General features: G+C 39.8%; 1 protein-coding gene and 1 non-coding gene across 2 annotated transcripts in view; both read left to right on the forward strand.

The window, feature by feature from the left end:
* LOC112118062 (DNA polymerase alpha catalytic subunit) overlaps positions 1-27,937 on the forward strand; it is a 349,709-nt gene that overhangs the window by 41,951 nt on the left and 279,821 nt on the right. Inside the window, exons 13-24 of the mRNA XM_026648867.1 lie at positions 4,529-4,603; positions 6,446-6,584; positions 13,379-13,533; positions 15,486-15,570; positions 17,238-17,299; positions 18,581-18,670; positions 20,259-20,375; positions 21,632-21,807; positions 22,202-22,331; positions 22,806-22,925; positions 25,701-25,797; positions 26,785-26,909. Coding sequence (XP_026504652.1) covers positions 4,529-4,603; positions 6,446-6,584; positions 13,379-13,533; positions 15,486-15,570; positions 17,238-17,299; positions 18,581-18,670; positions 20,259-20,375; positions 21,632-21,807; positions 22,202-22,331; positions 22,806-22,925; positions 25,701-25,797; positions 26,785-26,909 — 1,371 coding nt within the window. The remainder of the gene's footprint in view (positions 1-4,528; positions 4,604-6,445; positions 6,585-13,378; positions 13,534-15,485; positions 15,571-17,237; positions 17,300-18,580; positions 18,671-20,258; positions 20,376-21,631; positions 21,808-22,201; positions 22,332-22,805; positions 22,926-25,700; positions 25,798-26,784; positions 26,910-27,937) is intronic.
* LOC112118067 lies at positions 26,213-26,345 on the forward strand. The gene has a single exon (XR_002909019.2).

Here is a 27,937-nt window from a genome sequence, read left to right on the forward strand (position 1 = left end):
GATGGGCCTAGTATGGAACAGAATTTTAACCCCAAAGCTAATATGATTAATGGCAGAATATTGATAAAAGGTCAGGATCATCATCTCTGTGTGAGAAGTCAGCTTTCTTTGAGATCTAAGGCTGTGTCCTGACTTTTCTTACTAGGACTTGTTACATTCAAAACAGTTTTCAAATATGGTTATGACCAAACAGTTTGTATACGTGCCATCATGATTATAAATGTTAAACCTTGCTAAAATCCTGCCAACGGATTAGTTAATAGTACAGTTTTAGCCAACACAACTTTGTGAATCAATTTTGTTTCTATATTGTGAACCCCAAACCACTAATGGACCTGGTTCAAGGTCTTCCTTCTTCCCCCCGTCTCTGCCACATATACTAGAAGTCAGTGTACTACATTTATGTAGCACTTCCAGTTTACTGTAATGCACTTTTTTGCCCAAAGCTTGCTGAGGGATACACACAACATGGCTTCACTTACTAGAATAGAGAAAGTGTACATGCCCAGGTGAGCTAGCAACTAAACAGCAGTCCTTCTGTGATGCTGACAGTACTGATTCCTGGACTGCCAATATTCATTTCTCTTAAACATCCTAATTTTTGTAATGAATATTGAGCATAAGGGGGAAAAACCACCTGTGGCCCTCTGGATAGGGCACTGGGCTAGGACTTGAAATTTGGTTCTTTGATTTTTCTTCCATTGACCTGCAGTGACATTGAACAAATTGCTTCACCTTGTTGCTTATTTTTTCCCTTCCACTTTTTATCTGTTGTTTTTCTCTTTAGATTTTAAGCTCTCTGGGGGCAGGAACTGTTCTTTATGACTGTACAATGCCTAGCACATTAGGGGGTCCTGATCTTGGCTGGACCTTCTAGACACTACTGTACTGTAAACCATTAATAAGACAGATAACATTCCCTTTTTGTGGGAATTAGGATGCCATCTTGAGATTTAAACTGTTCATTGGATCCCTAGTTGTGCTTGACATCTGTGACTCCACTACGTATTTGGGCCACTCCACAAGCAGTTAAGAGAATGGTGAAGCGGAAAAGGTTGCTCTATTGGAAAATAGAGGCAGACACGATGTGGGATAGAGAATAGGTGTCCGAGGAATCTGTTCATAAAGGTACAGTTCTGCAAAGCAAAATATGCAGAAATTGTTCTAGCAAGGGCATCACAAATTTGGACTGAAGTGCATTGCTAGAGCTGTGTGAGGAAGCTTATTCAATCACTTCACAAGCACCCATTAACTTTTCTTTTCCTTTTCCCTCTTTAATATGTGTGGATAAAATGCAAGTGTCTCTTTGCAGTCCAGACTTGGATGAAGATGAGTACAACACTAGCATCATGTTTCTTCAATTAAGTGCTCAGATGACTCTTCCTACTTTCTTGGAGTATCAAGTTGAGAGTTCACAAAGAATTACAGTATAACTTTGGGATTAGTTTTGATTTTCTTGGTTTAGTGATCAGTGCTGTCATTAAACCCTTGTGTAAAATGTTTGACAAGAGGTTTGAAAGGCAGAGGAAAACAGAGGAAGAATGAATAAAAACACAGGTGTGTAAAATGAGGGGAAAATCAAAATATTGATGGACAACTCTAAATGTTCTAAAGCATGATGGAAATGCAAGTGCTTCCCAAATGCCTCCTAAATAGCAAGTTCACCCAATAAATATCATACATCTGTGCAGCAATATGTAATCTAGTGCAATATTTTCAGCCTTCAATAGTGGACAGATTGCATGCTTCTTTGGCACATTCCAGCAACACATATTTCATCTGTTTCAGATTTTCTTATGATCAAAATAATTCTGACAAGTTTACCTTTGAATTTTTTTCACTGTTTCTACTTGTATGTTCTTATTATAATGTACTTGTACTTGTAAATGGGAAATGTAGGTGGGTAGTTTTAAGATTGGGTGTAAAGCAGGGATATGCTAGCTCACTGCTCAGGAAGAGAAATCTGGAGAACCCTGAAGTTGAGAAAATAACTAAAGTTTAATGAAGAGGGCTTCAGTAACAATGACTTGAAAGCATATGCTTTGGATTGTCCTTTGAAAAGGTGCTGAAGGATCAGAAGAACTTTATATAAAAAAAAACAAAACAAAAAAAACTTGTACATGTGCAGAGTGACAGTTAAAAGATGATACAGGAAGAGATAACAAAGATTAAAATAAAGATACAACTGCAGGTAGAGATTATAGATGTTGAAAGTGGGGTAAGCCACAGTGCAAAACCCTCTTTTATATAGGTGCAGTGTGTCTACACTGGGTGTTGCAGTTACCCCAGTACAAGTCTTGTCAGATAGACAGGCCTGCATTTCAATATGATGATGATGATAGCTTTATTCATTGCATAGCAAGATATCAAACAAAGGCCTTCTGTGTGAAGACCAAATACTGATCTGAGAGAGAGGACAAACAAATGTTGTATCGTACTGTTCAGATGGGAATTTGCTACCAGGTCTGAATTGACTTTTCTCTGTATATTAAGACTAGCTAGATGGGGAAGGCTAGGGGGAATGGTCTCCTATAAAGCTTTGAACACTAAATAAGCATACTTTAGCTAATCATAGTTCCTGCATTGCCAAAAAAGGATGGGAAAAATTTAATACCTTTAATCACAAAACTGCATATCATATGAACTTTTTTTTAAAGAACATGCCTTTTATTGAGGCATTAATACTTCAGTATTAAAACATGCTTGGCCTGTTCTTTATCTTTCAATAAACAAAACTACAGTAGTAAAAGGCTTGCTTTCTAGTTTGTCAATTCTTTGAAATTCTCCTCCCTCAAGTTGCCTTTGATTTCAATGGGAGCTGCAGGATCAGGCCCTAAGACACAAATACAGCTTTCCTTGAAGTCGATTTTAAAATTGTAAATTAGCTTCTCCAAAGCCAGTAGGCTTAAACAATTACTTACTTTTTTTAAAAAAAACGATTGGCTCTAAAATTTTGTCCTGTAGCTTTAATGTATATATTCAGTTCATCCATTAACAGGGCTATTTTTGAAATATTTGGAAGATGTTTTCATTAATTATTTCCTCCATTATAATCAATTTATTTTGAAAAAGGCATTGGCATCTGAAGTCAACTTGCTATAAAATTAATCTGCTTTGTTTTCATGTGCAGAGTGCATAGCTACAGTGGCTATGTGGATTTCTGGTTTGTGGGAAAATTTGGTTTTGTTCCAGTTCAGAGTAAAAATTGATATTTCCCAGAAACTGGAAATTCCATAAGTTTCATTTTTGAAAACACTACACATGATATTTCTGAAACAAAATATGCTCTTGGACACCCCAACAGCTGCTGACTGAAATTGATGTGATTAGCAGTAGCAAAACTGACAAGATTCTTTGAAGAGCAGCGGTGAAACTGACCAGAATCCTGTAAATTTCAGTTGATAGCTGGCAGGGCTTGCACTTTTGCAGCAGCATTGCTCAAAAACCTCTCCTTACAAAATGATTGAAAATACTTAAGTGAAAATATTGCTACATACCAAGCTGATGTGACCCGCTCGATAGAACTACATGTAATCCACGACCTGATGATTTATATTGGAACAAAGGGAAGATAACTTCAATAAGGAAGTTTTGAAACTTAACAGCCAATCATTGCTCCTCCGTGTCTAATTTCTGAAAGAACACTTAATGGGCAGATAGCATTTTTACGGCTCTTTACACTTCACTGTAGTTATGAACAGAGGCTTACATGCTCTCTTTTACTCCATAGTCAGGTTAAATCCACAAGAAGTGGTTTGAACCTATATGTTTAAAAAAGACAAGACAGTAGTGGAGTCCTGGTCTATGACTAGGGCCAGTAGGACCTATGGCAATACAAATAACGCACGCCACAAGTGACTCTTCACCATCTGTTTGCATAATGGGTGCAATGTGCTGTTCTCCAGCTGGTGCAATAGCACAGGATAGCCACGCAAATCCGGAATCCTTAGTCTCCAGGAAATTTTAACATAGTTCTGAACAGTAAGGCTGTGTCTATACTGTGCAGCTTACAATGGCGCAGCTGTGCCACTATAGCCGTGCCGTTGTAAGGCAGGCAGTGTAGCCACTCTTTGTCGCCAGGAGAGAGCTCTCCTGATGACAAAATAAAACCACTCCCGATGAGGGACAGTAGCTTCGTCGGCTTTGTCTACATCGGTGCTTTTCGTCATTAAAACTTTTGTAGTTTAGGGGTATTTCCCCCCCCCCCCCACCCCTGAGTGACAAAAGTTTTTTAACGATAAAAGTGCAGTGTGGACACGGACTAAGTGTGGTTGGAGCCTGCTTTTGCATCGCTAGTAACTTATGAACATGATGTTAGAGACCTACTTGTCCAATAGCAAAGGGAAGCTAAGCTTTATAGCTGCTGTAAGGAGAGTAATGAGATCAGATGAATGAGCATTTGCATCACGTTTGGTTTTTATTCCTTTTTTTCTCTTATTGGAAAGAATGAATGTTCAGTATACTGATATTTTAAAAAAAAGTCTTAGCACCTAATACATAGTATTTAAAATGTTTTTATTTTGCATAGAAAGTTGAAAAGAATTATGCTTTTGAGATCCCGGATGTTCCAGCAAAGTCTGACTACCTAGAAGTTAGGTACTCGGTGAGTAAAACTAATCTGATGAGAGGCCACATCACTGGAATAGTTCTATTGAACTTAATCTTATTTACATAAGTACATATAATAACAGAATTTTGTCCTTAACTTATGGCTACACCCACTTTGCAACATGTAAACTAGTTGCTTTTTATTTTTAAAATTTGTCTTTTGGAGCTTATTTAACTAGTGTTTTTTGTTTGTTTGTTTTCCTTATATCATTGATGTGCTGGCCAGTCCCTGCTGTAGCTAGTTAATTACAATGAAACTGAAAGTGAATAGCAAATTAAAACATTTTAAATCAGTATATCCTAGATCTACTAAAGCTTTCTATTTATCTCGGTGTTAGCTGCACTCCCCAAAAAATGAAACACGAAGAAATTAAAACAAAAATCTCATTCATCAATGTTAATGATGGAGGTATTTATTATGGAGGTATTTATTCCTGATTAGTCGGGCTTTCTTTTTTATTTTTTTGTTTACTTTTGTGCCCTTTGGCCTAAGTTAAACAATGTATTTAAATGTGTGTAACTTTAAACACCCAGGTGAGACTGTTCTCAGCCTAAAATCAGGCATATGCTTAAGTGCCTTGTGATAGTGAAACTTCCTATACACAAATGTCCTATTTGTATTGGTCTTTTATGAGGCTCCAGGGCAAGAGAAACTTTCTTTAGAAATGAGGGAAATACAGTAACAGAGACACAAGTTCCCAGCAGGACTCTGGGACAGGGATAGTAACAACTAATTTTAATCATTTAAAAAAAATTGACTAGGTTTCAAATTGACAGTATTCCCTTCTAAATATCTTTTGTTAATTGCTGATCTGGGGACATTACAGGCACCATCTTAATGCGTTCAGCCACGTTGCAGGGATTAAGGTCATATCTGAAGGGTAAAGTAAATGCATGTTAGCTGCCCAAAATGCTGCTTTGGCACTTCAGGAGCATTCTAATCTTATCGATCTGCAAACAGTGGATGTAGCTGGAAAGCTGTCAGATGCATAAAACAATATAATTAACTTGCAGTATTTATTTAAGCAGTTTCTATATTAAAAATGTTGCGTTATGTGGGTCATGGCTGATACCAACACACTCTTGTTCCCCATGTGCACACAGATTTTGGCGTGTACCTTTTTGGATCAATTTCCTGGCTTATGTGTAGGCTTGCAGATTTCCATTTTTATTTTTTTTTATAATTTCCACAGATAACGTGGGTTTATTTTTAAGCATTTTTTTCTTTTTTTTTCCTATTTAAATTTTCACAGTTGGGGAAAATTAAAGAGGAGGCCAGACAATTTTTTTTAATTACAGTAGACATTGAGTTTCAAAAAGTTAAGCTTTATAAATCATGAAAACACAAATTGTCAACATCATATGTCAAAATATACAGAGTAAATATCTTTAAATCAACAAATCATACCTGTTTTTACTTTTCATTCACTAGTTTGTAACAAGCCTAATTCAAAATTCAGTGGATTCTGACTCTTAAGTTCTCAAGCAGCATTTTTCTTTCTTTGCATTTCTGTACATTTCAGTTATTATTGATGGGAATACCTTTTCATTGGTTTGTGTAAGTTTGGTGAAATAGATGTTTGCAGATATTTACTGGTAAAAATGGAATTAATCAAAACCTACTTATGTAGAGTTTTGTTAAAACAATAGTCTGTATTATAGCAACCCAAGTAGTATCATTCTGATGAGACGGAGTTTCACTCCTGTGAAACTGGCACATTTCAGATATGGTTTAGTTTGTTTATACTGCTGCTTGAGCATAATATGTTGACATGCCTTTTTTTTTTTTTTTTTTTTTTAAATACAATGACTTATCCCTTTCTTTTGATTATGTCAGGCTGAATTCCCCCGGCTTCCTCAAGATCTGAAAGGAGAGACATTTTCTCATGTATTTGGAACGAACACTTCTAGCCTGGAACTTCTCTTGATGAGTAGGAAGATCAAAGGACCAAGCTGGCTGGAAATAAAAAATCCACGTATGAGGATTTGCATGTCAAATACTTAATAGATTGCTGAAAAATAAATTTGGAAGGGGATGGTAGATGAGTTGATCAGTACAGTTCTATCTTGTCAAATCTTTTAGATTAGAAGTCCTTGAGGGCAGTATTCTGAGAAGTGATGTTTTTAGATTTCGTAAACAGGACCTATTAGAAAGCCGTTTATTCTGAGAGGCAAGCAAGGTTTGCCTGTTTGGTCTGATTTCAATGTTGACCGCTCTTGAGCTGATTTCCTCCTTCGCTTCCTTCACCCCTTTCCCCCCCAATTCTGTACTCTCTGTTTTGTGCTCTTTGGGATTTGATCCTTCAGAATGTCATTTTTTATACAAAAAGGTATAGCCCGTGGGCAACTGCACCACAGTAGTAAGGTGACTGGGCTTCCTGTGATACCCCCTTAAAGAGGAGTGGGAAAGAAAAACTTGATTTGATTCTGTGACCGAATTTCTAAATGGTTCTGAGTGTCAGTTTAGCTCCAGTAATGCCACAGTGTAAAATGTTACAGGAATTTAGGCACTCGCCATGCTTGGCATAAGGTTAGTGTTTGATCATAAGTGTTTAATTTTACCTTTACTCTGACTTCTGGAACTGTTTCTGGATAATACCCAGTACAAATTACTCCATCAATAGTTTACACAAAATGACATGGTTGGAAACACCCCGTGTGCTTTCAACTTCGGTCATTGTTTGAGTGTTTGTCTATGGGGATCCCTCTCTGTGTGCAAGTGCACCTCATATACATTCAGAATCTTTGAATATTAGTGTCTCTGGAGCCATGCCTGCTCCCTCCATGTCTTCATGCTCCCAGCAACCCCAGGGCATAAAGGGCAGAGCAGCTGCAACCATCTCTTAGTTCCCTCTTACCAGCTGTGGCAGTGAGATGGAACCAGGCATTCTGCCTGCTGCCCCTTAGTCCATTCTCCAAATCTATCCTTATCTAGCTTATTAGGGTTAATTCCTTAAATATCTCCCCCATTTTCTTTAATTTTTTCTTTACGTTTATACTTTATTTAAAAAAAAAACCTTATTTTCTCTCCGCACTTTGTGCCACAACCACTTAAAATAGCAGTTTCAAATCCTGCCCATCTTGTGATTGGCTTATTCCCCGTCCAGACAGTTTGTTTTTGTCTTGGTGAGAACCTTCTGCCTAATTGATGCTCCATCTGCCAGTTGTCCCTTCTCCAGAACAAGAAAATCGAGAGAGGCTAAAATTGTGTCTTATAGAGCAGCCTGTGAGGGGCATTTCAGACCCACAAGAATGGGCATGGAGCTCCAAGATGGGACTTTCCACCTCTTAGTCTGTGTGCTCCTATGACATCCAGGATGCAACAGCAAAGGCTGGTATCCATAAGAAGTCAAATCTGGGACCGACTGGCCATAAAGACATGGTAGCCAAAGACAAGCTCAGCACTGTTAGCTGCTCCAGCAACAAAGATAAGTACTGCCTCTTCCACACTGAGGTAAGGTAGATCAGAGCATTGGATCAAACATGGTTCCTGGTACTGATCTTACTTCCTTGAGAAAGGAAAAGTTGAGAGGCCTCAAGGAGAGCTATTTCCTTTACACTCAGTTCTTTGGAGGAGAGTGAAGTCTTCTCGTACTAAAGGGGCAAGTGACACTGATTCAGCTTTCTTCTTGGCACTGAAGGGCTCTGAGGCTTCTCTGGTCCCTACATCTGATACAGATTCCTTTAAACCAAAAACTGAAATACTGACACTGTCAACTGAGGAACTAACTGTTGTTCTGGTTATTGCATTATTGGTGATGGAAGTTCTCTTTTTCCATACCATTTTTTCTACTGAGTGTGCATCATCTGGCACTGATTCAAATGTCTAAGCTCCTGGTACAGACCTTGCCTGAGAGATCAGCACTGCAGATAGAGGAGACCTTTTCCTGACCATACTTTCTTTCCCGTCCAGTGCTGCTGGGAGCCTTCACCTCATCACTCTCCAAGATCAGGAGATGATTCATTCCTCCAGACCAGAATCCCTCATTTCAGAGCCCCAGCTTACCCACCAGTTGGCAGGGGCCAGCTCACTGTATCCTAACTAACCTGATTAACCATAGGCATACAACTTTCCACTATGCCTATTTAGGCTTACTAGGGTGCTTTCAGAAGTGCGTCTCCTTCCTGATTGTTGCACAGATGTAGGTCTCATTCTCCGGTGGCCTCAGTTTCAAGACCTCCCACGGAAGTTCTCAGGGATGGGAGTGGATAAAGAGGAGTTAGGTCCTGAACCACTGGTCCGGTGCCCTTCAACTTCTCCCACAGACCCATCCTCATCATGTCCTGAAAAGGCTCTTTTGCCCCCATACCAGCTCCAGATGATTTCAGAACTTTTCAAGAGCTGCTATCTTGAATTGTTGATACCTTGGAGATTGAGACATCAGTGATTGTGGAAAAGGCCCATCAATTATTTGCTTTCCTCCTCTTTTGGGCAGTTTAGCAAGGCCTATAAATGAAGGCATTTTGGAGCCAGCTAAAGATATCAGGGCCCTGATATCCTCGCCCAACTGCAAAGCAAGTGGGAGGGAAAAAAAGATATTAAGTTTCATAGAGGGGCTTTCGAACCATTCTGTATACCTCTGACCCCGGTGTCTTTGGTAGTCCCTGTGGCATAGGAGAAAGCTAGGCAGCCTGGCCTACCACATGCTACTTCTGAAGATAAGTCTCCAGAAAGCTTGATCTCATTTGAAGGAAAGCTTACTCCTGCACTTTGCTCCAACTACTCATAGCAATTACTAAGCATTGTTCACTAAGTATGACTTTTTGGCATGGGACCAGGTTATCTTCCTCTGTGAATAAGCTTCCTCCAGAGGCTAAGGACGAATTAAAGGCTGTAATCTTTGAATGGCAACTGGTGGCAAAATCATCTCTACAAGTGGCTATGGATGTTTTTGATACTGCAGCTTGATCTGTGGCTTATGGCAGCTACAGTGGAGAGGCTTTATGGCTTGAAGTGTCAGGCATCACAAAGGAGATACATAACACCTTAAAGGAATTGCCCTTTGAGAGGGCAGACTTATTTTGCAGTTGAACAGATGAAGTCTTGCATTCCTTGAAAGACTCCAAAGCCACATTGACATCTGAACAACTTGCATATCAGGGCCATGGTATAAATACCCAGAGATTTCAATCTGAGTCCACCTATTCTCAACAATGGCCTCCTGATCCTCTGAGGATGAAACCCATGTGTACTTAAAGGAGGCCACCTGCTGCAGTCACCAGCCACTGTGACTTCATTGAAACAGCATGTTTGACATAAAGGTTAAGAGTCATAACCTAGCCAGACTAGAACCATCCCTGAACCCTATCTTTGGATGCCATCTTTTCCTATTTTGTCATGTTTGGACTGGAATAGCCAAAAATAAATGGGCACTAGAAGTCCTCTTCTATAGGTACACTATGCAATTCCAGTCTGTGCCTCCTCTCCCCCATCCATCTGCGGTGACCCTTCTTCTGAAAATCAACTGAAAGAATTAGCGGCCTCCCTGCTTCTCCTCGGAGGCATGGAGGAGGTGGAATTTTAAAAAAAAGATGCCTGATGTTTCCTTACTGTGAAGAAAAAATGGGGTCTTTGTCCTATCCTCAGCTTGAGAGAACTGAACAAATTCCTGAGATTCAGAATGGTAATGTCAGCCTCCATCATCCTTTGCTTGCAGGCTTAAGAATGTGTTGTGGCTGTCTACCTTCAAGACACATGATTCCATATTGCAATCCAACCAGCCCATAGGATATATCTGCAATTCACAGGAGGGTCCAATCGTTATCAATACAAGGTACTGCTGTTCAGCCTCTGTACAGCACTGAGCGTCCTCCCAAAATATTTAGCTCACTTTTTAAGGAAACAAGGCATTTGTCTATCCATATCTAGATGATTGGCTGATTGGTGGGAGGTACCATCAGAATGTTGCTACAACTCTGAACTTTGTCCTTCACCTGTTTAGAGAGCTGGACCTTATCACAAACTACAACAAATCATCACTCAGCCCGTTGCAGACAATAGAGTACAAATCGGCAAAGGCATGCTTTCCAGAAGAGAAGCTTCTGTTTATCTAGACAGTCTTTTCCAACATTAAGATAAATCAATCACTCACAGTAAGAACCTGCCTCCAACTGTATGGCTGCATCAGCTTTCACTTATGTGATGCCGCTAGCCATCACCTATGTCTGTTGCATCCATTCTCAGCCAGTCCTGTAGCAACCTGTGGAACATCAAATGGACGTATTTGTTGAAGTTGTAGCTCATGTATTTGGTGATTTCTAAATTCATGGACAGATGCTCAGAATCTTCAAAAAGGGGCCCCTCACCTACAAAGGCATTGATTACACACTTCTTAGGAACTGGTTGAGGTGCTCACCTGGACCATCTTCAGGTACATGGGATATGGTCCCAGAAGGAGATGAGTCTCCTCATAAATGTCCTAGAACTCCAAGCAATCAGATTAGCTTGCAAAACATTGCTCCTGGCTTTAAAGAATTTCACTGTACAGATCCATTTATGATGTATGATGTAAACCAGCAGGGAGGTGCCCATCCTTTGTCCTTGTGCCAAGAAGCAATCAGATTATGGACATGGTATAATGGACAATTGCTCTTCATCTTCCGAGAGCCAACAACAATTTAGCAGATTTTCTCAGCAGACAATCTATCACCTGTCATGAATGGCCTCAGAAGAGCTCCCCCCTCAGACCAATATTTCAGCAGTGGGGAAATCCCATTTTAAGCTTGGTCCCCATCCAAGAGAACACAAAGCGTATGTCCACACTCCTAGCCCGGGTGGACAGACTCTCAGTAGTGGGGCTCAAGTTAGTGCCCTAAAAATAGCAGTGTGGCTGTTGGTGCTTAGGCTTGCAGCTCAAGGTCTTAAGCCTGGGTGGTTGGGTGGGTTTGAGAGTATGAGCTGCAATGTCCACACTACTATTTTTAGCATGATAGCCCATGCCCTGCTTGCATGAGTCTCTCTCTACCTGGGCTGGGACTTGCTCCCAGCTGCAGTGTAGACACTCCCAAAGTGCCCAGTCTTCTTTGTTTCAAAGGGGGTCAGAGCCCAGGATTCATGCAAGACACCTTTCTCATATGGCAGAATCAAAGTCTCCATCTCTCTAATATCCAGGATTATATGGAAAGTCCGAATGCAGCAGATCCTGATAGTTCCTTGTTGGCTGAGGCATTTTTGGCTAATGGGTCACTTCCAAATGTCCACTCAGCCTCCAATAGCAATTCCAAACAGTTCAGAAATAATGTCACCGAACAAAGGTCACATTGAACCCGGACTTGAAATTGTTGCACTTGACAGCTTGGATGTTGGCTGGTTAAGTGCCACTGACAGAGACTGTTTGTTCTACGTACGAGAAATCCTATGGTGAAGCAGGAGTCCCTAGTGAGTAATGAAAAATCTACTCCTCGGAGGTGAAAAGATTTTCTTTTTGGGCAGCCCAGCACAACCTTGATCCGTTGGAGGTCCCTTTTACCAGGATCCTTGATTATATCATCCATCTACATTTTTCTGGATTCTCATTCAGTTCAATTACAGTCCCACCTTGCAGCAATTCTGGCATGCCACCCACCCTGAGTCATGTTAGTTTTTTCCTACACTACTGCATCCAGATTTTTAAGGGTTGCTTCCCACTGATTTATGGAGCCACCTCCTGAATGGGATCATCATAATGTCCTTTGAGGCCTCCCTTTGAACCCTCTTCTGAATACACTATACCACCGTACTCTCAAGACAGCTTTTTATCATCCCCACTACGCCAGACAGAAGGGTCAGTGAACTCCAAAGTCTCATGGCCAACCCTCCTTGCACAGCATTCCACGAAGATAAGATGGTGCTGAGAAGCCATCCTAAATTTATTCCCAAACTCGTTTCAGACTTTCATTTAAATGAATTTATTAATCTCCCTCTTTTTTTCTTTCCAAAACCACACCCTTACCCAGAGGAGAAGAAACTTCATATTTTAGCTGTATTGAGGGTCTTGCTATGCTACCTGACTAGGACAAAGCCCATTATAAACAATGCCCCTGCCTTTTTTGTTGTTATAAGTAGTGGTTCCAGAGGACATGCCTTTTTCCCCCCAGAGAATATTTAAATGGATCACCTAGTGTATTTCATTCTTCTGTCCTATGGCTGATGTTCCTTTTCCTCTAAATACCACAGGTCATTTGACTAGAGCTCAGGCTTTAGCAGACAAGGAAGTATCCCCATTATCTCAGAACTGCAAGGCAGCCATTTGAAATAGTCCCCTCACTTTTGTTAAACATTATGCCCTTGACCTGGCTGCAAGATCAGATGTCAAATTTGGGAGGGCAGTATTAAAGTAGATAGAGGTAGTGTGGACTCCTCAATCCGACCTTCCAGATTAGGTGACTGGCAAGCAGCACCCTGAGGTGGTATCCACATGGACAAATGTTCAAAGAATTAAAAACAGTTACTATAAAGTAAGTAACTGTGTTTTTTCAGGATGTTTTGTTGGTGTGGATCCTACAACCTACCCTTCTTCCCTGGTTTTTCAAAATCTCCCTTAAATGGAGATTCTGAATGAGCACGGGAACTGACTGATGGTTACGGCTTCTCTGCCCTTGGTTAAGGGACACAAGGACATGCAGGGCACAAACAGACGCTGCTATTGGATGATTTTCATCTCACAAGCGTACTTAGAGGGATTCGCATGGACAAAACAACTTGGAGAACCAGTTATTGTAAGGTAGCCATTTTCCCCCCCCCCTTATGATGACCTTATCATTCTTTTAAGTGGCTCATTTGTTTCCACAGAGCCCTTGAGTCATTCAGTCAGTTGGTGTAAGGTGGAGGCAACGGCACTGAAACCTGACTTGGTGAATGTAGTTAGAGATCTTCCTCCTCCTCCCCTTGTGATCATGTCTCTCAGCATGAGGACAATTCAGAATGTGAAGACTCACCAGCATGAGGTAAATGATCAGCGTTGGTGATGAGTTTGATTTTTTTGTATGGCATATGCTAAGTAAGAATTAGTAACTGGAAGAACTTCACCAGCCAAAAAGCCTTGATTGTGATGTCTGCAATAGACCTGATTCTGTGGATCTGATTCTGCAATGAGATCTGTGCAGTTGAACCCCACTGTGGGCTGATGTATCCATCTGCTCAGAGCTCATTACAAGATCAGGGTCTCAGTTTGTATATTAAAATTTTGTTGTTTTATGGAAAACACCCAAAAATGCAATCTTTGGTTATAGTAGACTAAATAAATCCTTTTCTTTTAAAGAAACACACAACGGATTATATATACCCAGTAATGTGGCTCTTACGCATTATGTATTCTGATTAAAATAAAAGATTATCTCTGATAAACAAATTTTTATAACAGATTGGGAAACCGATTTGAACTCGCATACTAGCTATTATGCTGCTGCCACTTTTTATTCATCAAGATAGAAAACCACAGCAGTAGATTTTAGACCAGTGGTGGGCAACCTGTGGCCCGCAGGCTGCATGTGGCCCATCAGGGGAATCCACTGGCGGGCCGCGAGACAGTGTTTACATTGACTGTCCGCGGGCACAGTCGCCTGCAGCTCCCACTGGCAGTAGTTTGCTGTTCCCAGCCAATGGGAGCTGCGGGAACCGGCGTCCAGCATGTTCCTGCGGCCCGCGCTGCTTCCTGCCGCTGCCATTGGCTGGGAATGGTGAACCGCGGCCACTGGGAGCTGCGGGTGGACGTGCCTGCGGATGGTCAATTTAAACACTGTCTCGCGGCCTGCCAGCGGATTACCATGACGGGCCGTGTGCGGTCCGCGGACCACAGGTTGCCCACCACTGCTTTAGACTACCCACTGTAATTAAATGCTTTAAACTGTATATTTTAAACATGCTAACAAGTTGGCCTCACCGTGTTAACTTTCTAAAACTTGCACGAACCAGAATAAAGTTCCAAAAAACCTAAAGCTAATACTGACCTACTAGCTTGTAGTACAAGATACCAGTATGGAATATATGTAGTGTCGTAGATTATTTATACAGACAGTTGTTTCCAACAAACTCTTTTATTAAAGCTCGTCAGAAGCATTCCAGCAAAACGTTTTTTGTCAGAGTTTGGCCAATTCACCAAAACTGAAACATTCTGCGGAGAGCAGGTTCCAACGGAATCTGCCTGCATCCTGCGGGGGGAGGGATAGCTCAGTGGTTTGAGCATTGGCCTGCTAAACCCAGGGTTGTGAGCTCAATCCTTGAGGGGGCCACTTAGGGATCTGGGGCAAAAATCAGTACTTGGTCCTGCTAGTGAAGGCAGGGGCTGGACTCGATGACCTTTCAAGGTCCCTTCCAGTTCTAGGAGATAGGTATATCCTCAGCAGCTGGTCTAGTGGCTTGCTGAAGAGCCTGCTTTTTCCAGGCTTCTGGCTCCTCAACGAGCTGAGCGCTTGTGCCTCTTTGGCACCCCAGGGTTCCAGGCAGTCCTCCTATCAGAGTGTCCCAGGGTTGGGGACCACAGGTTCCGTCCCCCACTCCTTGGTGCTTCATTTCCTATTTGCAGAAAACGTCAAAATTTTGGAGTTTTGTTCCAAATCGGAACAAAACTCGATCTTGAAATACCAGAATCCTTCATGAAGCGGGTTTGCCTCTCTCCACCCGGTTCTGTATTTGATATCAAAATCCAGTAATAGTATTTCGTGACCGGTAGCTTGTGCTACTTAAGATCAGTAAACAATGCTGAAAACGTCAGCAATTTGCAGCTGAAATTCACTTAAAGTAGGCAATTGCCTTTTTTTAAAAAGGAGGAATAATTGGAGAAGACTGTTCAAAAGCAAGTGGAGGGATAGAGGCAATTTGATACTGTTAACCTGATGTAAATATGCAGATGCATATTATCATAGTTTATTATCATAGTATTTCTCATTTCTTGGTGTAGGTCATGGCTGTTGCAGCTCTAGTCCATCAAAGATTTTGTTTGGATAAAGCACCTCCTCAGCCTCCTTTCCAGACACACTTCTGTGGTGAGTAATTGGACCAAGTTATGGGTAGAGCAATTTTAAATATTTGCTTCAATAACTTCACTTGACTCCCTTTTTAATATCTATTTTTAAAATGTTTATTGGAGAGAGGTGCAAGCAAGAATTTCTGTGTGAACAGTCCTTTCCCCACAGTCTGTCAGCAGTAATGGTATGATGCCTGAGTGGTGGTGGGGAGAGAGCTAATTAGGTGAGGTGCTTGGATTTTATTCACTATCCCACAGTTTCCTCCATATTTTTAAACTTAGTTGCTATGACATTTACTTGGTAGAAATCTTAGGGTTTGTCTATGAAGGCAAAGTAACCTCCCTCCAAACATCCTCTGCCACTCTTTCTGTCCTCTTTCTCCTCCCACTTGTTGCTTTAAAAAAATTTTTTTTTTATTATTTAATTTAAATACAGTTCAGTCTTTTAAAGTAAAAGTTCAGCTAGAAGCAGGCCAGCAATAGCTTCAGTTGAACTTCTTTTTAAAAGGCTGAGCTGAGATCTCAAGGCAGTAATATGAAATTAAGAAATATGAAAACTTAAAAGATGCACAGCTGAGCATGTGGGTGTGGTCAACTAGCTTATCAACCCAGAATGCCTCAGATCCCAACTGATAGCCATGTAGAGTTTTGGAGGCCCATAGAGGAGCTAGAATGTGAACTGTAAGTGCTCCCCTGGCACAGTTTGAGAACGGCTAATGACATATAATTAGGGTTTGGGCTTGAAAGGATTAGATTTTTATTGGTAAATGTTGATAAATATCAATTTCACCACTCACACAAATGATGAAAAAATATTTCCATCGATGATGATCAAAATTTACAGATAGGCAAAGTAAAAAAAATACTGCTTGGGGACTTACTAGAGTATGATTTATGGATATTAATTTGTATATTTTAACATGGGATGTTGACAATTTGTTTTAACAGTTACAGAGCTTTAACTTTTTGAATCTCAACATCTACTGTTGTTAAATCATTTTGCCTGCCCCTCCTCTTTTTTCCTGTTTCCCCCCATAATTTCCCACATCTGTGAACATTTAAATAAATAAAAATAGAAAAAAATGCTTACAAATAAACTGATCTGTCAATTATTAAAAAATCTAATTCTGTCAACCCTACTTCTAATAGTTTTACTTTTATTGGATTTATTTATTGTTAATTTCTTTTAAACTAAATGCTACTCTGAAAAACATAAAATTTATGTAATTTTAACTCAAAAGCCATGGCAAGAGTTTACATTTCTTTAAATGTAGCTGAGACTTTTATTTTTTTTTTTTTTAAAAGAAGTCCCTGTTAAAAGCAAGATGTTAGATTAGCTTGTCTTCTGCTTATCTGTTCTGGTTTAGTGAGTTTTCAATTTCCAGCCCAGAAAACTGTCTTTTTAATCAAGTTTAAACTCTTGAATTTAGTTTTATAGTAGATAGCTTCATTTTAATTCAGTTGTTGAGTCTTGGTGTGGACTTGACTTCATTTTGTATCTTGTACAGTGCCAAGCACACTGTTACTACCTAATAAGATAAGGCGGCATTTCGTCCAGACCCATTGGATCCGAAGACTCTTAAATTAAAAAGATAGTCTTACAAAAAAAATAACTTCTAACAAATGACATTGTTTTTCATACCATATGCTCAAATGAGACCAAACCACTTATAATTTCTTTTGCAGTTATTTCCAAACCAAATGATTGTATTTTCCCTTATGACTTCAAAGAAATCATTAAAAGCAAGGTAACTTATTTTCTTAGCATTCAGAATAGAATGCCTTCTGAGATACTGCCTTTGAATTGTGGGAGAAGAGATTTGGATGGAGCAGTTTAGAGCGCTAGCTTTTGTCTCTGAAAATGTACATTCAAATCTTTACTTTACATCCTCTTTGAAAACATACCTGCTGATCTGTCACTACTTATGTTACAAAACTGTCATATAAATTGGCACAGTTGGCAGTTCAAAAGGTTCAGGAAGAACGTTACAGGTAAGATTTGAGGTACATTGGCAGAGCTTTGTGGGGCAGTTTTACATTGTATTTTATTTTGTTATACTTATTTCAAGCTGATTGTGTTAGACCAGAGGTGGGCAAACTACAGCCCTCGGGCCACATCCAGCCCGCAGAACATTCCTGCCTGGCCCCCTAAGCTCCTGCCCGGCCCCTCCCCTGCTGTTCTCCCTCCCCCGCAGACTCAGCTCGCTGCGCCACTGGTGCAGTGCTCTGGGCGGTGGAGCTGCGAGCTCCTGGGGCAGTGCAGCTGCAGAGCCCGGGCCTGACCCAGTGCTCTGTCCAGCCGGGTGGCGTGTCCGGCTGTCCAGCCAGGCGGTGTGGTGCGGCTGTAGCGCCGCCAGCCACCGGTGCTCCAGGCAGCACGGTAAGGGGGCAGGGAGCGGGGGGGTTGGATTGAGGGCAGGGGGGTTCAGGGTGGTGGTCAGGGGGCGGGGGTGTGGATAGGGGTTGGGACGGTCAGAGGGCGGGGAACGGGGATTGAATGGGAGCAGGAGTCCTGGAGGGGGGCAGTCAGGAAGGAAAGAGGAGGTTGGATGGGGTGGTGGCGGGGGTGAGGGGGTTCCGGGGGTGGTCAGGGGACAGGGAGAAGGAGTGGTTGGATGGGGCAGGAGTCCGGGGGCGGGGGAGGGGTGCGTCAGGGAGCGAGAAGGGGGGGGGGGTGGGTGGGGGGGGGGCGTTGGATGGGGGCGAGGGCTGGGTCACGTCTGGCTGTTTGGGGAGGCACAGCTTCCCCTAACTTGTCCTCCATACAATTTTGGAAATCGGATGTGGCCCTCAGGCCAAAAAGATTCTCATTTTCATGTGCAGTAAAGTCCATCAAAATTTCTGAGTATGTGAGAAAAGCTTTCTGTAGCCATGTGCATGAGAACAAGAAGCCTTCAATTATGAAGGAAAAAAGTCTGCAGTGTTTATTGTAGTCTTGTAACTCATGAGTGAGGGAGAGGGTTTTTCATTTTAAACGTTAAGTATTTATTGGGTCATTGAAACCAGGTACTCCCTCTTGCTCCTCTTAGAATTCTAACGTAGAGATTGCTGCAACAGAGAGAACGTTACTGGGATTTTTCCTTGCGAAGGTTCACAAAATTGACCCAGATATTATTGTGGTGAGTAACTATTAACTTGACTTTAATAGATATAAACTAAGAAATATGTTGACTGGGCAGATGTTAACTTAACTCTTGGTTTCTTTGTGCCCTTAAAGCTTTTACATTTATTTCACTCTGCCTCATGATTTAACTTGCTTTAATGGTTATAAAATAGAGCAAGTGTACATACTTACACATATGATATTGAATTGCTCTTCAGGAGTATGTTGTAGCCCATATCCCTTTAAATGTTATTGAAAACATAACGACCTTCCTTAATTTAAAAAAAAGCTTTTGGGTTTACCAGAGAAGGTGGAATATTGATACTTATGGGTCTATTCATCATCTGTCCAAATACACATGTAACTTCTGTTAATGTCATTTGGATAGTTTGATACCAAAATCAAGACAAAATATATTTTTAAAAAATCCATTGGTCAATTAAGTTTATTTTGTGGCAAAATAAGCCTTTCTTTGTACTTGATAAATGCTTTATATGGGAAATGTGAGATTTATTTTTACTTTAATGATTCATTTCCTTTTAAATGGTTAGGATATTTTAAATTATTAGTGAGTGTACTTTACTGAGTAGCCTTAAATTGTTTTTGAAACTCTTTTTGAATAACACAGAGCTGAGTTTATAAAAAAATTAACAAAAAATAATAATGAAGAAATAGGATGGAGGGATAACCAAATTACTGAAGTGAGCAGTGCTGGCAAAATTAATAATGGCTGGCAACAAATATCCATGTACCTCTGTAGTAGTTTTATAATTGTTGTGGAAAGACTGTCAGTGAAAATGCTGAGATTAACACTTGAAAATTTTGAATACCGCAAGTTAGGTAACTGAGTGGCCTGATTTTTCAGAGCTAAGCACCTGCAGTTCCCTTTGATTTCAGCCTGGTGCACAATGAGCCTGGGGCACAATGACCCTTCTTCAGGGGAGCAGAAAGGTGTCTTTAAAAATACTTGTGCACTCCCATTTCCTGAGTTGTGCTGTGTTCTTTCTGGTTTCAGCTGAGGATTGGGACTAGTACCTTCAGGGAACAAATAGTTATGTTTTTCTTACATATCTGAACTTTCCAGATGGTACTAGATTAAAAGATATTGTTTAGCAGTGTTTGATTTAAATATGTCAGAACTCTGCCTTTATGTAACATGATACATTGAATATGGTATTACTAGGATACCATGAATATATAACTTTACATCAGTAGTTGGAGGGTTTTATGAGTGGAGGGAGAAGGAATTACTTAAATATGTCTTCACATGTGGTTAAATAGAGAATTTAAATTGAGATCTGTCACTAGCTGTGAGGCATGAGAATGAAATTGAAAGAACCTGTATGAACTGTGAGCCAATTATAATGAAACAAAGTTTATTTCAGTATTCTGCTGAGCAGTGTTGTTAATGTCAGGACTAATGAGTACTGCTGATGAATAAATTCTCTTAGAAGTAAGGGCTTCCAATAAGAGGTATGCCATCTTGATGCCATCAATTAGATTAAAAAAAATATAAAGGGCAAAGGAATTCTAAACACATGAAAGTAAGTCCTTTAATTTGCATTTGTTATAACCTTTTTCTGTTGCTTTCTTTTTGTGGCAAGGGTCATAATATTTATGGTTTTGATCTGGAAGTGCTGCTGCAGAGAATTAATGTGAGCAAAGTCCCTCACTGGTCCAAGATAGGTCGACTGAGGAGGTCCATCATGCCAAAGCTTGGGGTAAAAGATTGCTTAAGTCTCTCTTAAGTTCTTTTATGTTGCATGTGATTAAAATGAATTAATTTAGCTAATGTATTTTGAATGCCTCTCTGATGTATTTTGACTGTTGGTCATGTTGGATTTCTTGCATCCCAGTTCAGACATAATGAATGTTTGTATGACTATTTTATTACAGTAATAAGCTAAACTAATTTTCAAGTTAGGCAAAATTAGTTTACATTTCTCAACTAGATGGTGGTAATGACAGATTAATAACTGTAATAGAGAAAAGATGTCTTTGTCTTTTTGTCTAGTGCAACTGTATAATGAGGGGAAAATGTGGCTTGGATTGACTGGTGAATCATCCCATAGAGAGTAGTTAAATTATATTTCACTAGTTTTATTACTTTCTTATTCTGAGAACATGACATTCTGAATACTTAACTACAGCACCTCCCTCTTGCATAGTTTTTTTTTTTTTTATAGGCCTATGCTTTTTTCTGTTTTCATCACAGCCACAAAACACTTCAGTGCTTTAATTTCTCTTTTTTTATAAGGAATTTCCTCCTTCTACATAGACATTCTCTTTGAAAGGTAGGAAAAAGACAATTGAAGTTTTTTTTAAGGGGAGGACTTATTTTTGTCTTTTATTAGCTATAAAGACGATTAAAATATTTACCGGTAATTAAATTGATAGCAAAAATTCCACTTTACAAGTTAAACATTCATTTTTGTTTATCTTCTCTCTTTCTTCTTCCCTTCACCACACTCTGCTGATACTTTTTTGTGTCCACTTCGTTCCCTGTCTTTCCCCACCAATGTGTTTTTGTTCTCCTCCCCTGTCATTTTTATGATTTTTTGTGCTGTCAAATACTAAACTGCTTGTTAGCATGCAAAAAAAAAAAAAAATTCAGATTCCATGCCAGACATTCATTCTTAGTTCCCTGATCCTGCAAACCCTTTTGCATGTGCTTAATTTTGTTACTGAGAGTTGTAAAATTTCAATGGGGCTACATAATAACAAAATTAAGCACATGCATAGGGGTTTTCAGGATTGGGTCTTAGCTTTTAAAGGGAGTCATGTGCCCAGTCCTTCATATCCACAGGCTTTGCTAAAATATATCTAAAATTCCTTTAGGACCTGATCCAAGGTCCACTGATTTAAATGGAAGATTCCGACTGCCTTGAGTGGCCTTTGGATGAAGCCACGTATGCATATATTTGAGTATGTGGTGTTTCTTTTTTTTTGTTTGTTTTTTATTTTTTGCATGGATAAGGGTCGAGGCGGCTTTGCTGAAAGGAATGCAGCCTGTGGTCGGATGATCTGTGATGTGGAAATTTCAGCAAAGGAATTAATTCGTTGCAAGAGCTACCATTTATCTGAATTGGTCCATCAGATTTTGAAAACCGAGAGGGTAACAATTCCACCAGAAGAGATAAGAAATATGTACAGGTATAATGCTCAGGTTTTTTTTTATTAAGTTCTGTGTTGGGGAATGGAGCAGCATTTAATTTTATTTAGTTTGTCTATATAGCAGAGTACTAATACTTAGTGTTTTTCATCTTAAAAAGTATTTTCCAAACACTGTTTCTCAGAACAGTGCTGCTGATCATGGCTTACTTCATTCAAATAGAGATACATTGTGAAAATGTTACTTTAGGTACATTGTTTAGTCTACTAATCTTGAATTACTATTTGCCACTAAATGAGTTTGCTTCATAATTTGGCACAGGTACACTGCAGAGATCTTAGAGCCATGATACAGAATTTAGGCCTACTCTTCTGCAAAATTCATACCAACATGTTTTAGGTTTAAACTTGCCGTTCTCCCTCTCTCTCTTCCCAGTGATTCGTCTCACTTACTGTACATGCTGGAGAACACCTGGACAGATGCCAGATTCATTCTGCAAATCATGTGTGAGCTGAATGTTCTTCCGCTAGCGCTGCAGATTACAAACATCTCTGGGAATGTTATGGTAATTTGTTTTCTTTCTCTTCACCTAAAAAGCAACTATTGCCTTGTGCTTTCTGTGTTTGGTATGATTAATGCCTAGTCTAAATCAGTGCTTGTAAATTCCTTAACTATGCACAGTGAAGAGTGTGCATCCTTTGTCCTTCAAAGAGATGAAAACTATTAGTTGGAGTACATTCAAATTCAGATGACCTCCATGGGATTTTTTTCCTCTGACATTAGAGAGTTTGTACTACGAAAGTATTTTAGGTGAAAATGGACAGATGGTTGAATCATTTGGTAGACTTGTTTACATATGGTGCAAAATCCCCACAAACAAAATTACATAAACCTGAAAATGGATATTTACCTTGTTTAAAAAAAAAAAAAAAATGTGAGAAGATGGTATCTAGTTGAAATCTGTCTTAATTCATTTTTGTGCATCAGTATTTTGCTTTCTCTAGTTTGTTTTGAATTCTTCTGTTTTTTTCCCCCATAGTCAAGGACAATGATGGGTGGGCGATCGGAGCGTAATGAGTTCCTGCTACTTCATGCTTTTTACGAGAGAGACTATATTGTGCCTGACAAGCAAGTTTTTAAAAAGCCTCAGCAGAAGCTGGTGGGTCCCAAATATGTTCTTGTTTTGACTTGCTGCTTCCATGATTTTTTTTTTAGATAAATTCTTATAAAAACACTAATATCTTTTCCTTTGCACATCATTTTCTTTACGAAAACATGAAAAAGTAATTATATCCAATCACAGGGATAGTTTATGGTCAGATCAACAAGAACTTTTCCCAAGATATTATAACAGCTTATGTCATAAGTGTGAAGTGAAAAGCCTGTGGTTTAAAAGGACACTGTCAACTTGAAAAAACACATTGCTGACTGAAGTTTTTTACCTACTATAATTACAGGAGCATTTTACTTCTTTCAAGCTCAGTAATCTTATCAAATACTTTTTCAGGTTTTTTTGTGTTTAATTTGTACATTTAATGGTATTTGGTATATAGTCAGTTCCTTTATTTTTCTGTGAACCAGTCAGTTTCTCCCTTCTTGAAAAGACCCTTATAGATACCAATAAGGTTTTTAGAAAAAGCTTCCTTAATATTTTCTTCACATATGTGTCCCACTATAGGTGTGCAAATGTGACCAGTGTCTCAGTGAGGGCCAGCTATGGTCACTCAATTAGGGTGAACTGCAAAGAATGGGGCAGACAGTCACCATAAAGCTGGTGGATATTCCAATACTTAGATTTACCAAGCCAGCATAAAACAGTTTCTTTATTACCTTACTGGTTACTCAGAAGTCCAAACAACACAGTTCCCTTAAAGTGATCCAGCCTCGGGCCTCCATTCAGGTACCCCCGTCAAATATGATGATTTCTGAAAATTTTATTTCATCATAAAAAAGAAAAGGTTCTACCAATCCCAAAGGATCGAACACATTAATGAATGTTAATGAATGTTTCAGATCTTACCCAAATACACACTACAGCCAATTCTTATTAACTAAACTAAAATTTCTTAAAATACAAAATAGAGTATGATTAAAAGATCAATATACATACAGACAAGAGTTCAGTTCATTTAGGTGCAGAGATGGTGAGCTTTGTAGTTGCAAAGAGTTTTTAGAAATAGTTCATAGGTTATAGTCCAATGCCCAAATATCCTATTCAGGGGGTACCAGCATAACTGGGACCTCAGTCTTGTGACTCAAACTTCCCCTGATGAAGCCTAAGCAGATCTGAGATGACAGAATCAGGACCCAACGGTCTTTTATACAATTTTATGTTCTCTTTGACAAGTTGGAGTTCCTCAGGGAAGGAAAGGTAATGAGGATGACTTTGAAGGAGGTCCATCACCAGTACTTAGCTATAGAATTAACATAAGGCCATTTGCTTCTTCCTCCACCATTCACAGATTATTTGCTATACATTTCAAAGAGAGATGAATACCAAGATATCCCGTGTTTACAATTCATTTAAATGCTAGGATGTTCTTTTGACCTCTGAATGATCAGAATACAGCATAGACAGGGACCGTTGATTACATTGTTGACCCTACTCATACATATGTAAATACACAAAAACACAAACATTATCTCCCCACATGTCTTTTGAGGGTTATTTATTTGGCAGGATGTTTAACCCTTTCTAGCCATGTGTCACAGCAAGACTGGATTTTTCTTGAGTAGCGGTGTACAGGGGTGCACATGTACCCGGTGCTCCTCATTCTTAGAAGGTTTGGAGTTTAGCTTGAGCTAAGTCTAGCAGGTTGGACATCAGCTAGGTTCCTGCTTACTACGTGTGGAAGTTTGAGGGCTAATCCTCCTGAAAGACTCACATAGCAAGTGCCTATTTTGCCTGGGAGAGTCCCATATCTCTAGCAGGTGCTTGGTCTGCCTATCTTTCTCTGCAACAACTTCAAGTCGCAAGATGTGAGGCTGAAGCTCTTTCTTGTGGAATGATCCATGAAGGTGGCATTGGCTCCAGAAGAGCTATGCTTCAAGACCTGTCTAATGGGCAGGCCTGTGTTGTCCAGTGGTCCCTCAGGCAGAAAGGTATCTTCAAAGATATCAGTAGGGAAATTGACACTGGGGCATCAAAAAGGGCTGCTCTAAACAATGGGGTAGGAGCTCAGGAAGGAGCATAGTGTCCTCACACAAAGAGAGGCACAGGAAAAAGTTGTTGTGTGATAAGCCCACCAAGCATGAACAGAAAGGAGCAAACTGTCGTGCAACTCGCTCTGTTCATACTGGGTCTGGTAGTGGAAGCACCCATGTCGACTCCAGCATCAGGAGAACAGATTCAGACTATACCAGGGACATTCTCGGTGCTGAGATGCCCAACAGCAGCAGTCACTTTCATGGTTTGATTATAATCAGTTTCACTTTCTCCCTTACTTGCACTACTACACTGAGGCAATGTTTAATTCATAAAAAAAATTCTTATCAGAATAAAAAAAAAATGCAAGCATTGCTATTGATCTAAAGTGTGTTGGGTTTTTTTAAAAACACTATTTTCGTAAACTGGATTTTGGGCTTAAATTAATTCAGTAATATTCTTTTAAAATAACTTCACTTTCTCTCCACCATTTGGTGTCAGTCTGTGCCACACAACATAGACTAGTGCTCTGTTCCATGGTGACGATTCCTAAAAGACTGTGTAATCTTTTGTGATCAGTCTCTTCCCAGAGCAGTGCAATTTTGTGATGGAAAGAGCCTTAATCAGGATATTGATAAAAATATTCATGTAGTAGATGTCTGTTAGAAAAAACTCCATTCTTATCCCATTCATTCCAATTTTTCTTTTGTAAATTAAGACTTCTAAATTAGAAACTTGATATTATTTTAAAAAGAGGCTAGATGTCGGAATTTTTTATGCCAAATACAGGTGGATGAAGATGAAGGTGTTGAAGATCAGAATAAATCAAAGATAGGGAGAAAGAAGGCAGCATATGCTGGGGGTCTAGTCTTGGATCCGAAAGTGGGTAAGATTTGGCAATTTTACTGCTCATAACAGTGTATCAGGTCATAAATGTGAAGGTTAGCTCCAGCTAAACTAAAATGCTGTTACATTGCTGTTTGTTCAAAAAGTTTCAAAGCAAAAGGCAGGGAAAATCCCCAAGCCCCTTGTATATGAAAGGAAAAAAATTCAGAATGATGATGATTAGAAAGGCCAGAATCTTGAGAAGGTGTGGGGAGGGGGAGAAGCAATGTAGCACAACTTTCTTGTAAGGATATAGATGCAGAAGTAACTTTATATATGTGCTTTCCATTTTGGGAACAAACAGGAAAAAAAGCTTAATTTTGTTTGCCAGTAGAGTAGTATATCTTTCATGCAACATCAGGGAGAAATTAGGGTTTTTTGTGTTTAGATTGTGTATAGCGTCTATATTTTGCTAATGGATGCTTAAGGTTTTCTTAGTTTCTCCTATATATGGTGATAACTGTACAAAAGCATCCTACAGTAATACAGAAGCTATCTGTTTAACCCTGGCAAGTTAAGAGGGGTTAGATCGTTCCACTTCTGACATTCATTAATCGCTGGCTAATAGCACATCTGAACCTTTTCTTAGGACTGTTGATTAGACACATCACATAGTGCACTGGTCTCTGAATCCAAGCTGCTTCTCAAGCTTGTACAGAGGACAGTGTAGACTGGCAACACTCAGCTTAGTCTGGGTTCAGCCATGTAATATGTGAGTGGGGGTCACTTCTTTTCCGGCAAAAACTTATAACACTCACGGCCCTCTCCCAAATCTCCCCCCTTCATTGTGTGAAATCTTCTCCTCCCCCACCACAGATGCATCCATATTAGTCACATTTCTTGTTTATAGTTACTGAATTGGGCCCTGAAACTTAATGGAAATCTTTCATTTGGCTTTAATGGGAGTTGGATCAGGTACCTAATGGGGATGAATAATTCTATGGATCCTCACACTGTATTATACCTTCTACTCTGTATTCTATTTCAGGTTTTTATGACACATTTATTTTGCTTCTGGACTTCAACAGCTTGTACCCTTCAATTATCCAGGAGTTCAACATATGTTTTACCACAGTGCAGAGAGAGTCATCAGATGCACAGAAGAGGGCAGAGGTTTGTGTGTGCTTTATTAATGTTCTGATTTGAGGTTCAAATCTTCAGTGTGTTCATGTGAATTAAATTGTAACGGCATCCTGGCTGGAAACTGATCCTACATGCTTATCATTATCATCATCATTATTTTTACTTTTGGTAGCACTCACTATGTGCTAGGTGATTTCCAAACCTTCAAGGAGGACAATCGTTGCTGCAAGGAAGAACGCAATCTAGGGAATTGTCTTTTTGCTTCCAAGCTCCTTGAATGTGCTATCTGTAACTATTGCATCTACTTCCTTTCAATAATACTCATCATGCTTGCACCCCTGGCATGTTGTTCCATTCCTTATCCTCTCCCGTACAAGAGGATTTATTGAGGGCTTAGTTAATCCTGTCTCTTCTTCCTCTACAACTTCTTTTTTCTGCTGCTAAATCCCTTTTCTGTGCCTTGTCATCTCTCATCCAAACTAATGAAACGTGTTTTTTTTCTCATCCCTGGCCTCCTTGCATGTCCTCTTGCATCTGTACAAAAGCACTACAGAAATAAACTTCCTGTCTTGCCATTCTGTCCTCCTCCCATGGGCTTCTTCTTGTCTTCACACTTGGGTTCATGCTTCTAATCCTTCTCCCCTTTTAGTCACTACACCACTCCACCCGTATCTACATCTCTGTTTTAATTTCTTCCTACAGTTCCTTGCAAGCGCTTTTCTAAACTTGCCTTTTGTTTTCTCCTTCTATGCTCATCTTTGCATATTTCCATATCAGTCCTTTTATGCTTGGAACTCCCTCCTTCTGTTCAGCTGAACAAATACTCTCCTTATTCATGTTTCTCCTTATAAAACATTTCTTCTATGAAACCTTTCAATTGCAATTTACCAGATGAGGATGGGGGAAATCCATACAGCTGTAAGATTGGACCTTCACTTGGTGTTTTATGTCTCTGAAGTGTATTGGCTATCTGATGCAAAATGTATGCTCCATGGGGCATACTCCGTTTTACAGTCCTGAACACCAAAAATGTTTAACTGGAGAATATGAATTGACTG

This window comes from Terrapene carolina, unplaced genomic scaffold, assembly GCF_002925995.2.
Source record: "Terrapene carolina triunguis isolate 2854851 unplaced genomic scaffold, T_m_triunguis-2.0 Scaffold22, whole genome shotgun sequence".
In the NCBI taxonomy this organism is placed as follows: Eukaryota; Metazoa; Chordata; order Testudines; family Emydidae; genus Terrapene; species Terrapene triunguis.